At 40.8% G+C, this 15,740-nt stretch overlaps 1 protein-coding gene across 1 annotated transcript in view; it reads right to left on the reverse strand.

Moving 5' to 3' along the window:
- Positions 1–496: 496 nt before the first annotated feature.
- The window catches only part of NOSTRIN (nitric oxide synthase trafficking), a 34,664-nt gene continuing 19,420 nt past the window's right edge, over positions 497–15,740 (reverse strand). Inside the window, exons 9-16 of the mRNA XM_078609212.1 lie at positions 13,181–13,279; positions 12,352–12,477; positions 11,362–11,470; positions 11,106–11,188; positions 10,057–10,185; positions 8,649–9,492; positions 4,655–4,723; positions 497–4,193 (exon numbers count right to left, since the gene is read on the reverse strand). Coding sequence (XP_078465338.1) covers positions 4,078–4,193; positions 4,655–4,723; positions 8,649–9,492; positions 10,057–10,185; positions 11,106–11,188; positions 11,362–11,470; positions 12,352–12,477; positions 13,181–13,279 — 1,575 coding nt within the window. The 3' untranslated portion in view covers positions 497–4,077. The remainder of the gene's footprint in view (positions 4,194–4,654; positions 4,724–8,648; positions 9,493–10,056; positions 10,186–11,105; positions 11,189–11,361; positions 11,471–12,351; positions 12,478–13,180; positions 13,280–15,740) is intronic.

The following is a 15,740-nucleotide window of genomic DNA, read 5'->3' on the forward strand; positions in this document are numbered from 1 at the left end:
AGTGCAACATTTCCAGGGCTGATGCTTGATAGTTTGACTTTGGCAAACTCGAACTGCCATATCAGCATACGATAAAGGGTACTGACCATGAAAAGTCACGTACATTTTTATCGTATGTTACTCAAAGTTATATGGTCTCTCATGAGCTGTTGTTTGGCTCCTGCATCAAAATAATACAAGCAAAAATACAAGACGTAGAACATTGTTCATATGTGGTTTGCCCATAAGTTTGAACATTCAAGGCCAGATGAATTGGTATACAAAGACAGTTCAGACTGATGATGTGTGGTGGGAAGAAGGGTCACATCTGCAAAACATTCCAGGGACTTGTGGCGAGAAAATATTCATGCAAACTATTCACGTTAATAAATTAATTGAGCCCTAAGTCAATAAGGAGGCTTTACAGCGGTTTTCTCTGAAAATGAAAACACTTTTTCCCACTGGAATGTTTTTTTTACTGCATGTATCTTCCGATTAAAACACTCATCGACAAGTGTTTTTTTATTTTATCACAATTGTTTTACTTCATTTTTATTTCAACAAAACAGTCTGGGATTTTCTATTTATTAAATGCACAGTAAACTTAAAAGACACCACTCAAAACAAAACAAATATCTCGAATTTGGTTGCTATGGCAACAATCCCATATTTTTTTTATACATCACTACATTGATGCCATTGGAGTGCTCTTGTGATTTTACAGTGCTTTAAAGTTTTTTTTCAATAAGAGAGTCAAAACTTTATGTTAGACACCCCAGGATGCATGGTTTAGGCACTACCTACAACAGTGGTTCCCAACCATTCTGCACCCACAATCCACTACCAACCTTCAAAACAACTTAGCGAATCGTCATGCATCAAAAATGATTTTCAAAATAAAATTACTCTAATAGCGCTGTAATTTAAGTAAAAAGCCACGAAAATGATTATCTTGCTTTTAATAGTTGTGCAATAGGCAGTAAAAAATATGGTGTTTTATGTAAAATATCGTAGTATCTGCAACAGTTCTGCAGACCACTTCCCAAGGCTTGGTGGACTGTTGACCGTGGAACACAGGTTGAGAACCACTGATCTATAAGACAAAATATGTTTCTTTGATTGTATCTTCATTTTTAAAAATCTGCATTAAATTATGAAGAAACATGTTGTTGCACAGAATCAAGTTCAATAAATGTGCATTACACTATTTGTTTTTGAGTGAAAAAAAACTAAAATGTTCAGAGAATAGCGGCGGCCATAAATAATGTAAGCTATTCTGCACACTATTACAAGTAAAACGATGGCACAGACGTTAACACATCGACACTCGTTGATGAAATCACTTCGGAAGAAACCGACGGTTGAATTTGAACACAACAGTTAGAATCAGTGCTTTTTTAATAACAATTTAATGCTCGTACATAGTGTACAGCAAGAACCGAATTTATGACACCACCAACTAATATCTCTAGTGCCCAATAAAGTACTCTCCCTTTTCCACCATACGGCTGACAAATATGCACATTTATTCCATTCTGCTTGCCAAATATGCACTATATTGAAATGGAAAATAGGCATACATGCCCACAGATAAAACAGATTTAGAGAGACCTTGGAGATGCATACCTCTATGACCACATGGTAATGACTGCTCACAAGCGTCCTTTGAAGTTCACAATTCAACATTTGTGTGTTGTGTAGACATTTCTCTTTTTACATAAATAATTTGGGGGACAATTGGCCAACAATAACAAAAGATACGACGACATTAAAATTGTACTATCATGTATATTTCAGTCGAAACAATGCAGAGCCTCAATGAAACGTACCTACAGGTATGGGCGTGCTTTCTGCTTCTTGACCAAACGTTGGTTTTCATCTCACTTGACAGGTACACCCTCATGTATATCGGCATTTTACGCAAAAGATGTGTGGATTCAATACTTTATTGTATTGTTTTTCATGGCTCTCTATATGTGCATGGTGGATTTTTCTAATTCAGCAGCTGTGTGCATTTTTGCGTCAAAATGAACAATAATTAGACTTCTGTACATTAATAAAAACATCAAAATAATTTCGAAAATTGAAGTGCAGTGATGTAATTTGCTTTTGTGTGATTTTTCCTAACTTCTATACCATATCGTCTTTCCCTCTGGCACGGCTGTGGGTTGACCGACCAGTAGACAAAAGTGACAGCCGTGATATTTTGGACAATTTAAATCCCTTGTATTGGTTTGAAGAGGCTACTGGACATCTTTGAAACTACTGGACATATGTGAAAAAGAGCTTCATAGCTCATCGGATTTCTCCAGGATAAATGAAGAGTCTGACATTTAAACAATGTTATTTTTGCAATTGTTAAAACGGAAAAAATGCATACATGTATACGTATAGAGTTTATCCTTCAGAATGCATAGGAACACACTTTGATTTTTGGCCTCGGGATGAAATGAACTGTCAGAACTTGACACTGCATGAAGCTTGGCTTAAATAGAAGATGGAAAATTGCTTGGCTGGACCTCCCACAAATCCAATAAACCACGTGGTTTGTCGGACTACTGATGAAATTAATGTGGAGTCACATAAACAGCGCTTACAATGAAATCAATTAGCCTTCTACTAAGGATTAGGAAGCTATTTTAATACATTCACATATTTTTTTCAGACTAAAATATATTAATACAAATAACATAGGCATGACACAATGTAAGCTTTAATCAGTGTTATTATAATAGAGTGAAATGTGTAAAACACATTGTTGAAAGTCATGCATTATCAGCCAATACAAACAGAATAAACCAAATATAAACAGGCAAAAGATGATTTGCGTGATTGTGCGAATTAACGTGAAGAAAATGTGTGTATTTTTATAATCAAGTGTTTCTGTAAAATGGATCACAAGTTGTATTAATAAACAGCATAGCATACTGCCCTGTTGACAAATAACTGTGTGTGCATTTCAAATCGAGTACTGTATAGGAAAAAAACCTATACAGTACTCGACTTGAAATTTATTTACAACCTAAGTATGGCCTCAGGTTTACTCAGAGGTCCTCTGCAAAATCAATGTGCATGATTGATCTACGTATTTGTGTGATCCGCACTTTTACCAGTTACTTAAAAATTCCCGTACATAAAGCTATGAAATAAATTAGTTCGTTTCAAGCACAAAAATAAAACAGGTGACAGACGCTGTACCTTAAACGGTTATGGCATGACAGCATTAAGTGTATTTTTTCTCAATAGAAACATCACCGAGCATTAATATGTAGATTCACGCTGAAATAAAAAAAATATATACCTGGCAGTAGATACAAATACATTTACAATACCTCATGCCTGATATAAATCGATACGCAAAATAATAGAAAGTGTATATTGTGCAATTTTTTCCACTTAAAAAATTGTTATGCGTTAAACTCAAGGTTGATATATACAGGGTGTCAATAAAAAGTATCGTCCATTCATTAAAATTATAAACAGCAGTGTTCATTGTTTAGTTGAGCTATTGGCAGCAAATAACCTTATAGATGTATTATTTTTTCTTCGTTAGCATAACCTAAAAGAAGCATTGGAATCAATTACTACCCAGAGAACACTGCATGGCTGTACCTGAAAAACTAAGACTCTCGAATATCGGTACGATGTGAGGCCCCGACGCCATGGCGGACATGTGGAGCCTCGTATGACAAATGATTCAAACAACCGAGTGTGTGTGTATATTTCGATTTAAAGCTTTCGTGACTGCAGGGATTACTAATCTTAGTTCTTTCGGTAAAGTCATGTAGAAGGGAAAGAAAGAACCAAGAATATGTGTGTATAGTTTTATGGCAATATGTTCAGGATCTAAATGCCAAAGTCAAGGTCTGCTTGCCACCTATTAAGAATGGATGATGTGTTTATGGATAGCCTGTAGTATTTCATTAACTTTAAATGAACAATTGATATGATACCTTTACAAAAACATTATTAGATGTTGGTGCGCGTTAGCAGAAAGGCATTCCGTTCGAAAGTTTCAGTTGATCATTGTTCTGTGCTTTTAAAGTTGACCAAAAGCATCATTGTTTTGTGTAAAGCATCATTGTCTTGTGCGAAGCATCAATCAACCAAGGGGATTTCCTGCACGTACAGGGCTGGAAATAGTCCCTCTTGTCCGTTCACCTCTCCAAACCACCACCCATCTGGGTCCTTTCTGTGGATGTTGAGAATTTCACCTGCGTAAACAGGAAAGGCAAATGGCTCTTTGAGAGAGATTATTACATAACCTTGAAACAATTGGTTATTATTGTTCACTGATCCTTCAAGCCAAATTTCCATTCGGCTCTATTTTTAAACGTGTTTTAATCCAGGACATTATTCTTTTTTTTACTTGCATGTTGGTGCCTTGAAATATGTTTGATGTTATTCACTGTGAATATGTATTAAACACATTTGTAATTGTACATTAATTTGGAGTAGTGATGTTGCATTTGTAACAATGGCAAAGGATCTTAGATGGTTCTAGATTTGAAGCTTTCGTGACTGCAATGATTCATATTCTCAGGTTTTTTCGGTAAAGTCACGTAGGTAAAACATTAAAAGTAATGAAAGTAAAATAAAACAAACAAAAAATAAAACCATTTGAAACACAACACCATCAGTAATTCATCAGCACCAAGTGTTCTAAAGTTCTTACCTTCCCTAACGGTGAGCTCTTCATCCGTGATGGCAATGTGATCGTAAAGGACTCGGCATTTTCCAATTACTGGAAAACAGAATGAAACAAGCATATCGGAAATCATATTTTGTTCTTGCAGTCGTCCAGCCTCCTGTTAATATAACTTATTTCATTGTGTCGTGACTGCAGAATTCGCACACCAATGGCGAACTAGAGTCAGTGAGTGTCAGCTTTAAAAGCATATACCGTATATATTGTATGTATGTTAAACTTATTTCACATCGTACGTAACCACCCGTGCTAATCGGAATTGCGGGGGAAGGACAACAAACTCAAAAAAATTCTGGGCATCAAGGTAGGTCCTGCACTGTTGAGACAGCCACGAACTAGGCCAGTTATATGTCCATGCGCACAGCTCTCATCTAGGAAGAGGTAGAGGGTTAATGATGTGCAAAAATGTTCGAAGTTAAATGCCAAATCTAGACAGGTAGATGTCTGAAGGAATGGCGATTGTGAAAGCCTAGCATTCCTATCCACCTCCAGTATTATTTAAAAAGATAACTGATTTCTTTCCATACATAATGCATGTTTAATTATACTATGTAACACGATTGTTGTCCCTGGGTAGTAAGTGTTATTTTTTATTGCTTATGCCTCAAAAGTACAGAAAATGGCTTTTATTCCCCATAAACTTTGCTTTTGTGACCAGGACTTTATCTGAAGGAATGACACAAATGCACACCACGTTTTCTCATTGAAAATAGGTACATTTCAAAATATCACCGTCCTGGTCACAAAGGCAAAGTTTGTGGGGAATAATAGTTATTTTCTATACCTTTGAGGTATAAGCAATTAGGAAATAACACTTACTACCCAGGAGCGAAAATAATAATTTATTACACAGTGTTATTAATGGAGTAGATTATTAACTTGGCTTTTGTGTCCTGGTCACAAAAGCAACGTTTGTGGGGAATAATAGCCATTTTCTGGACTTTTGAGGCATAAGCAATTAGAAAAGAACACTTACTACTCAGGGACAAAAAATGTTTTTTTGTCATCTTACGTCCATTAATTATAATTATACATTCATAAATAAGATCAATCACCAGTACAATAACAAGTTCCAGATTAACAATCTGGAAATACAAAGATAAAGTCAATAATGAAGCCATCGAAACAGCTTAATTTTTTTCTTGTGACTCGTACGATCGAACATTTCGTTCTTTCCTGATTACCAAAATTCTATGTCAAAATAGGATAAATAAGTTGTATAAACGAAGCTACACTTAACAGGCATGAAACAAATGCCAGTTTATTCAACATTTACCTAGTCCTGGTGTCCTATTCAGTGGCGAGTCAGTAAGATTTCTGCGTGTTTACCTATCAGTATCATCATAACCATGCCTCTTCACTCGTTTCTAATTGCCACTCACTACAGTTTTCCTCCAATACAGCAGTGCCACCTCGTGTTGGGGCCGTGTTCCATTGCTGCAGGTCAACAGCAACGATAGGAAATGTGCAGCACATAGCTTAAAGGCGTTCCTGCTTGCACCACGCCCGCAGTAAAATGTACACGTACAGCCATGTGTCAATCCACTGTTGGATGATGACCTCTCTGAACCATGCTTTCACCATACTTGACCATACTGGTGAGTGTGGATTGGTGAAGGCGGGGGGAGCACGCAAGCTGAAGTAACGCAAGGTGGTCCAGATGTCATGTGTCCCCCCCAATGAATTGACCCCGAACATGTTTTCCTTTGCATATTAAGGTGGTCCAAATGTCATGCGACCCCCCAATTAGTTGACCCCGAACATGTTTTCCTTTGCATATTAATTTAAGTTTTAAATGAACTTTTCTGTAAAACAAATAGTAGTTTTAGATAATTAAATTGGGATCATAAGACATCTGGACCACCCCGTACAATGTATTTTGCTCATCTGCCCTCTGCTGGCAACAGGTAGAAATTACACTTGGACAATTACAATTACTGAAACGGATTAGAGCTGGCACATGAGCACTCATTAGCTTGGTACTCTGTGTTAATGAGGAATGCAGTGCCTCGTTGAATTCACTTTGCACAAATGCCAAGAGGAGACAAAGCAATTGAAACAATGCGTCGAAATACAAGTAATATTAGGCAATCTCTAATTATGAGAATAAGAAAAAAAAACATCTGTCTGAGGTGTAAATAATTCCGCTGTTAAATTTATTCTCTTAATCCCAAGCATATTAACTGCTGTATAATCACATAATCCATACCGATAGTATATTAGTCACATACAGTTCTGGTTATCAATTTCATCTAGATGTATGTATTAAAAAGTCACACATTTCTTAACATGCAGATTTTCGCGGCCAATATCATGACTCATAATAGACGGTTGGGTTAGGCCCTGTAGTGATCTGGCCAATTCTAAGTCGTAAGACCCACCACCACCAGATATAGGCAACCACATTAAAGCGTCTTCTGTGCAAGCATTTAATGGGCCAATTACTTTTGGTTTTAACTCACCGGTAAGTTGAAGAACAATTCTCACAACAAAAATGTAGCAATTCGATCTTTACGTTTGACTTGAAACTGTGCCATCAGTCTTGTCGCCATTCTGAAACTCCAGTAACACAATTGCCCTGCAGTTGTTTGGTGCAGTTTCAAGTGAAACGTCGTCTCTAATTGCTATATTTGGATATGAGGACTGTCACTTAGATTCACGAGTTTTAATTTTACACCATGAGTCTCAGGGCATTGGCACCAAGCACATACTGTATATGAAGGTGTTTTTTTCTGGCTCTGAGCCTCGGAAATTTACATTGAATATCAATAATCTTTAGGACGCCTTCGACGAGTCTTGGGGACATTAATATTTGTTTTAAAATTAATTTCCATTGAGCGTGTGCTGTATTGTTTATCGTGTACAATGTAACATATCAGACTTCAGTGTGCTCAGAGGCCATGCTACAGTCAGATATGGTTACTGATTCCTTTTATTCCATTCCAATAATTTCTGGAGAATTTCAGTGAACGTTTCTGAATTTTCTTTTCACTTTGAAAAGAAATAGTCGCAAATTCAAAAAGACCCAGTATGGAATAGAGGAAAATAATTACGTTTAGAACGAGGGGATAAAAGTAGTCAATTATTCCCTCTCCCTGTGTATCATTATACTCTTATATATTTTGATTCTGGATGTATTGAACATTAACTTGTTTTTTTATGACCTTCAAAACTTATTGAGATTAGATGTCCCCACAATTGTAATGTGGAATTTCGATTCAAGATCATTGTCGCAAATGGAGATAAGCACTACCCCGCGACTGAGCCATTTGACTAAGAAGTCAAACATGTGAAGTGTGAAGTGAAGTGGCCAGGTGGCTGAGAGGTCAGAGCACTCGGAGCCTGCGCCGCTTAGAGCCTGCGTTCAAATGCAGAGAGCTGCCCGTGATTAAACTGAGCCCTCAGTTGATGGTCTCAACTCATTTGATCCATTAATCGGTAACTGCACAAACTAAATCATCATGCTACACACACGTGTGGCTTAGGGTCCATTCCCCTAGTCAATATTGCATTGCGTCAACCCTCACCATATCTATTGTAACGATATGCCGCACAAGATGTTTCACTCCACGTGGCAAATTTTACCCAAATGCAAGCATCGTCACGATGCACAATTTCATACCTGGCACCTCAAATTAACAGCTTGAATGTCTGACGGCTCAGCTTGAGACAACTATGGGCATGATTGATCATGGTATTTGCTATTAGCTATCTTGTCACCAAAGCTTATAACCATAAATCAGCAGTTTAATATTGGGAGTTGACCCATATGAGCAAAATGTAACATCTGCTTTAACATGGATATTGAAAGTCCTGTGACAGAATCTGTAACAATACATAATTATGCATATCATAATTACATCTAAACACATACATTTGAAAATCAACTGCATCTAAATTATAAAAACACTCACGTGACCAAAAGCATGCCATTAATTATTGACCATAACTTGGACCTTACCTGGTAAAGGTTCACCCTGGTAGGTATCAATTGACAAGTCAGAAGCTGCAGCCCCGATGGTGTTGGTTAAAAGGCTCGCCTGCGAATCTTCTACCCGATAGCTCAGATCAGCATGAGCCCCGGTCCCAGTTGCAAATTGTTCACTGTTCACTCCATCTGTCGTGTTGGTAAATCCGAATGTTGCTTGCTGCTCATCGCGGGATTCGGCTCCTTGCATGCCCAAACCTTCAACTGTAACAATGCTGGATCCATCTGTCTCCTCCAGTACAGCGTGGATGTCGCTTTGAAGACTGCCCGGAATGGCTCTCAATTCCCCACCAACATCCGTTTCTGCAAAAGAACTGCCGGAGTTTTCGGTTCCATCGACCCTCTCTTGTGTTTCGTGTCCTTCCCTCGAGTTGAACCATCCGATTACGGAGCCCCTCGGATGGGGTGCCCTGGGAATCCTGGCAGGAACCCTCCTAGCTGCGGCTCCCGACCTTGCTCCGAGGTGCCGAGCGGCGGGGCTGCCCTCGTTGATGCGGTGATTGGGCCGCTGAGCACTTCCCGCGGGCTCACCGTTCCTCAGCATGAGGCTGTTCCTCATGCTGGCGATGCGCCGCCACTTGCCGCGTGTGTTGTTGTTGTTGTTTTGCCGGTGCGGCAGGGACGTAGGCCGGATTTGGCGGACGACGCCCGGGGGGCCCGTGGTTCTGGCCGCGTGTGGCTCGTGGGTGCTGTGCCTCGAGCCGAGCGGGCAGTTTGGCAGGCCACAGCCCTCCTCTGTCTCTGCCTCGGGTATGCTCAGGGTGCAGCCCTCGTCCAGCTTCAGCTTGGGCATCCGGATCATGGCATGCTTGAGGCCCTGTCGATTGCAGCGCGTGTCGAGTTGAGGAGTTAGAGAGAGTGAGGAAACGTGGCAGCGTTGATTGTGTACGTTTTGCAGTGATTTAAGTTTATGCTCTCGTGTGTCACCGAAAACCCATCACAATATATGCAGCGTCGGATGTACTGTACTACTTGCACAGTCATAAACTAAGTGTATGCTTATTTTTGCAAAGCAGCTTAAAATTCACAACACGGGCACATTTGTTGAGTTCTACACCAGGCATTGTAATAAATTAAAGTACAAAATAAAATAACCCACACGATTACATTTTCTACGTAATATTATGAATTACTACACGTCACCACTTATATTGTCATTCTATATCCGTTTGCTCTGCTCTTATTTCCATAAAGCTTGAGACCGAGCTGGAGCACGTGCCTTCTTAGCAAGCGAATGCATCCTCCTCTCAAGGGAAACATCTTTCTGCCCCAGCTGTTACTCACTCGCATGCATGGAGTGGGGGGGGGCGTATTTAGTACATGTATACACCTGTGACGGCTCCCCCCCCCCTTGTGCTCTCAGTCCAATGCAGATTCACACCTGCTTGTCGGACCAGGCGATGACACGGTCAGAGAGCATGTGACGGGGTCGTTCATGCGTCTCCAGGTCAGCGAGCACACACTCCAGCTTGTGCTGATTCAGCTCAAGCAGATGCACCTTGAACTGGCCCTACAGCAAAAACACACAGGGCAGTGGGTGACTTGGCCTACGTCGTAATGACGACGCCAGAGACAAATGTGGTCTTTATTGAGTAGGAGGTGGCGTTCAAAGGGGATTGGGTGCAGCTCCGTGGTGAGCGTCGAGCTAGGAATCCTAGGCATTCGGGGATAGGGAGCGGGCAGAATTGTAGCTCTTTAGCGTCGTTGAAGGGGAAGGTGCGGGATGCGCAGTGGAAAACGTGTGCATACCTGTCAACCCGTACGGTTTACCCGTATTCTTGTACATGGAAATTGAGTTTGTAGGTCTATACGGTGTCAAGCCATTTCAATAGGGCAACATTTTTTTGTTGTCTATTTATTTGTGTTTCTCCCTTGTCATGGGACTTTGTAAGATGAACTTTGGGATTTATAAGGACACAGGGTGACCAATAAGGTCTGAAATGGTCTGTAATGAGGTGGGCACTGATAAGGGGTTGACAGGTATGCGTGTGAGGCCATACAGGAATCTATGCCGGTGGTGATTCACCGAGGTGGCTGCCCGTCACTTTACCCTCCCCCAGGCATAGACAGGCAGGGTAGGCCACGAACTGGGCCAACTGCTAACGAGGACTGAGGATCCACTTCCCTTGCTCGCATTACCTTCGAATTGTGTGACAGACCTGAGATTGGTTTGTGGCTTTAGATAACATCAGTGGCGAGTGATATCAGAACTGGAACTTCAACGACCTGCACTGACCGGCATGGTGAAGTATGGTTAAGCAACTGCTACGGCCAATAGGGTGTGTGGAGGACTTTCATCCAGCGGTCGGTCACCAAAACGCTGTACACTATCAATATTATTATCATTATACAATTATTGCATGTGCACAATGTACAAATTTTGACGTAAATATAACTGCATGAAATGAACGTTTTCTAAAAGGTCCCTACCTCTCCCAGTTTGCTTTCCAATTGGGCTCTGGTGTGCGCGAAAGAAGACGTTTCACCGTATGTTCCAGTGAGTCTCCTTAAAGCTGTGAGTGGAAACGCACCGGGCAAACCGAGTTAACGCAATGGACATCAACAAACAGATAGTATTGAAATTATTTAAAAATTATACTTGGCCAGTATTGGTGCCATCTTAATGATCAAACTGTACAGTTGTCAGGATTGGCACTACCTGAATTGTGAGCGTGTGTGAGTTTACCGTTGTTTTCATTCTTGGTTTTCTGCAGTTCTGTATTCAGGCGGGAGATCTTGTTGTTCAACGAGTCTGCAAGTCTCCCTTCATCCATGTGACTCCTGGCTACTTCTTCCTGTAAGTGCAGGACCACAGAGCAAATGCTGATCTATGCGTGATTGAATAACGAAAGCTGGGACAAAGGTCTCAATTTGTTGGACCTTTTACTGAACACTCCAAAAAACAATCTAATATAATGCATGGTTCACTATAATTTGTTAACCAGTGGTGTAGCATATTAAGCAGGTGTTGAGAATGTACGCTTTAAAATAAAACATCGTGCAAATCAAAAATTATCTTTTATTTCAATAGAAATGCAAGATTTCAGTCATAGCAGCTATAGTTTATTCATTTCCTTAACAAAGGGTGTGTTGCTAGTTTTGGTTGTGCTAAGGATTGCAGTCCAAGCAAGGCTATAGCTGTGTTAACACTGCAGTTAACATCACAGTTATGAGTACATTCCAGTCAAATGCATTACAGCAAATGCTGACTAATGAACACATCACAGTAGTACATGGGAAGTGACAAATGCAATCACGATTAATATATTATATTCAATATGAATACTAATGTTTTAAAATGTTGCCCACGTAAAGTAACACGGTGAATGCTAAGACGAAGGTGGTTCTACTTGCCACAATAATGTTGTTCTGTTGATCCATTCATCTATACCGGATGTGGTGATCATTGTATCCTGGTTCAGTTTTTTCTATACATCATGGGAAAAGCCCACCAGAGTGCACATCCGATTAGGATCAGCGGAGAAGCATATCGTGTGTGCAGGTGGTGCAATTGCACAGGCACCCATGGATCGGAGGTTGCCAGGCACCGGGCTATGAAGAGGGGAATTTGGACAGGAAGAGTCGATTTGATTCCTTGCATCGTGGCCGGGTCAGGACTAAGACTGTGCATGTGTGTGTGTCGTGTGCATTGGGTTTATGGGTCCCACAAGCTCACGTAGTAGTCTGCAAGCATGAGCTCCGTGTTCTCGTGGTGAGCCCAGTTGGTCATCCCCTCGAGAAGCGGCTGGAGATCCTGGTACACGCTGATTCGACCCACCGACTCCTGCACTTTACCTGTGATCTGACATACATACACACAAAGAGAAAGATCCCCTAGATAGCCATAACATACTTTTGGAGCAAGTGCTGTTAGCGAGCACCTATGAAGACCGACATGGCACATGAGGGAGTGGGTGGTCAGTACCATTCCCGGCCGCCTTTGTCTCCCCAGTGAGTCCACCTAGGGGAGGCCCAGGACCAGTTCAGATAATCGTCACTGGTGTTGGCCATGAGCGAGATTTGTAATGCAGCGCACTAACTGCTATGCCACTGCTCCCCACACACACATACAATTATGGACTTTGCTCTGTACCATTGGGAATACCTACTGATCATATAAATGCACTTAACTTTAAAACATGATGTGTAATGCCCATGTATAAAAAGAGATCACATTTTTGTCATGAAGTTGAAAATATCTATTAATTACAGCCTGTTGTGTGTGCTTACCCGATCTAGCTGTTTGATTAAGGTATTATTATTCATCAGCTGCCCTAAACTCCATCGGCAATTCCGCACATCACGTTACATGCTCGGCTATTTGTGGAAATGTTCTGAACGCATTGAGCTGGGTGATATATCCTTCTGATTATCTGCAAATTCCAGGATAACCTGTGCTTTTTGAGCGATCGGGTTATCCATCTACTTTGTGAACCATTACCATTTCTCCCTTTGCCGAAATACAATTTCGTGATGCGGTGAACCATCCTTGGCGCAGCGCTTACATTGGTGATGGAGCTGGTGTGATCAGTGAGGAGGATGCTGTACTTGTTGAGAAGCTCCTGTAGGCTCAGAAGTCTCTGGTTCTGCAGTTCCTTCAGTTCCTGTAAGAACATTGCATTCCTTTTTTTATTTGCAAGCTTTTTTCGAACACTTTCTCCTGTAGAGTCAGCGTACCATCCCCTCCAAGGTTGATACAATGGGTGCCAATTCGTTTCAAGTCAACCATAGTTATTCTATGGATATACTGGCCCTGCCTTGAGAATGTGTAATTTCCACCATTCCCTCAGGGCTTTCAGCAGATATGAGTCCCAATGCATTGGGTGTTTTGAGTGGGTGATCAATGCAATACAATGTCGATTTATGTTACAACTCTATGACCACGTCACAAGAAGCTGTACAGAAACAGTGAGCATAGATGTATTGATGCTGGACTTTAACAAGGTCATGTCGTTTTGAAGACATATTGCTCTGGACTGCTACATGATCGTGATCTGCGTTTCCCTCTCGGATGTCTGCGTTGTGTCTTTGAGTTCTTGAATAATAGAAAAATCCAAAACACAAGGGCATGGAGTTGACAGCACAAACGGCTGTGAGAGAGACCTTCCAGACTATGGGAGCATCGGAGGAGAATGAGCGACATCCCACTGAGTGAAGGTTGACGGTGGGTGCTTTCCTGGAGTGGAGAGAGCACGGTATGGAGGAGAGAGAGGTAGACGGGGCCAAGTCCATGGAGGAAATTGAACATGGTGAGCAGGATATTAAAATTGGGAGCCGTTGGATGGACTGGAGTATTGGGGTGACGTGGTCTCGTTTACGGTTGCAGGTAAGAAGTCTAGCAGCTGCATTTTGTATCACATTACTTGAGTTTGCTCAGTGAGGGCAGGCTGCCCCAGCGGTCACTGGGTGGTGCTCATCCACTTTGGTAGACCTGAGCCAGAGGTAGGCAAAGCCAACTGCTGTCGACTTCACACAACGTGGTGCCAGCCTTACCACATGGTGCTTATTTTATCGACCTTACGAAATAATGGGCTCAATTTGGAGCATGTTGATGTTCCGAAAAAAGGCAATACCTGGCCATATACAAGTATATGCAGCAAAAATCTAACTTTGCAAAAAATATGAGTAAACGTTGGACTACCGTTTGAATATGTTTAAATTCCGATTACTGTATTTTATCTTTAATATTTCCAAAGTAACAGAGTTTAGTGAGTGCTGAAACACGACCCTTACTGCAGTTTTGCAAGGTACTTCTTCGGCTGTACATGCTACAGGTTAAAGTCCATGTAATGCAGCAGGGCGATGAGTTTGGAGTGGAGGGCTTAGCACCTGACGGCTCTCACATGCCATGTTACCCATTAATGCAACATAAGCTCCGTACTGTATCCACCATGGGTAATTATTGTCAGATGGAATATTTATTTTTTACATGGGTAGCTGAGTTGCAGCTGACACACAACCAGCTATACAGCCTGTATTCTGAGACATCCTACTAATCCCACAGCCAAAAAAACGTCTTTATTTAGAAATTACCCATCATCCCTACAGAGGTGACCTGTAACAAGTACCATAATAAGTACTGGGTATATATAGTAGGACTAGTATACGTTAATTCAATATAGGCTGCAACTGTTATAAAAAGACTAGGTGATCTATAAGAGTTTAATATCTCGGGTTTACTTTTAATATCATGTCACTGTAATTGCATACTGCCAACGAATGAATGCCGTGATGTAATCTTGATTTTACAACCTTTAATCAATCCACTGCTGGATGAAAGCCTCTCGAAGCTATGTCGGTTGTGGAGGTTGTTTGACCATCATTCAACCGCGCTAGCTCAGCACTGCTTCCGTTGTCACCACCTAATGTTGGCTGTGGCTGGGAAATTGTAATTCCATACCTGTCAACCCCTTATGAGTGCCCTACCTTATTACAGACCAAAAGTCCCATCACAAGGGAGATACACAAACAAATAGACAAAAAAATATTAACAATTTTAGCCCGTATTGAAACGTCTGTACGTCGTATGGACCGGAAAACGAAATTTCCCTGTGCAAGAATATAGGTAAACCGTATGGGTTAACAGGTATGTAATTCATTACAGTTTATTTCAACATGCATTCATGTTAACGTTTGAATAGATTGTTGATGCACAAACATTGGCAATGTCAACTACATACAGAAAATGCGTTTCTTTTATGTTTTTTATTACCGCAGTATTCCCCTGAAAACATACGTTTGAGATTTTAGTTCTTACCAATATTACGTGACCCTGGGGTGTTTGTGTGGTTGTGTACATCTACTGAACTGGATTTAACAATGATTCAAGGGTGTCATTTTAAAGCATGGTTTAATATGACCTGGGTTCCAAAAGCGTAGGACATGGGCATTGTTAGTTACCTGGAAGTCATTATAATTTCACAATGGTTATTGCAGTGGCGACTTATATGATGCATGTTCTTTTTGAATGTGATTACTGTGAATTATTTGCAAAAATGTTCAAGGTAGTTCATTATATTTTCACCTACAGTACGTGTCGCGGTCTGTTTTGAACATATTCACACT

This window comes from Lampetra planeri, chromosome 2 (genome assembly GCF_965212315.1).
Source record: "Lampetra planeri chromosome 2, kcLamPlan1.2.h2, whole genome shotgun sequence".
NCBI classification, from domain to species: domain Eukaryota; kingdom Metazoa; phylum Chordata; class Hyperoartia; order Petromyzontiformes; family Petromyzontidae; genus Lampetra; species Lampetra planeri.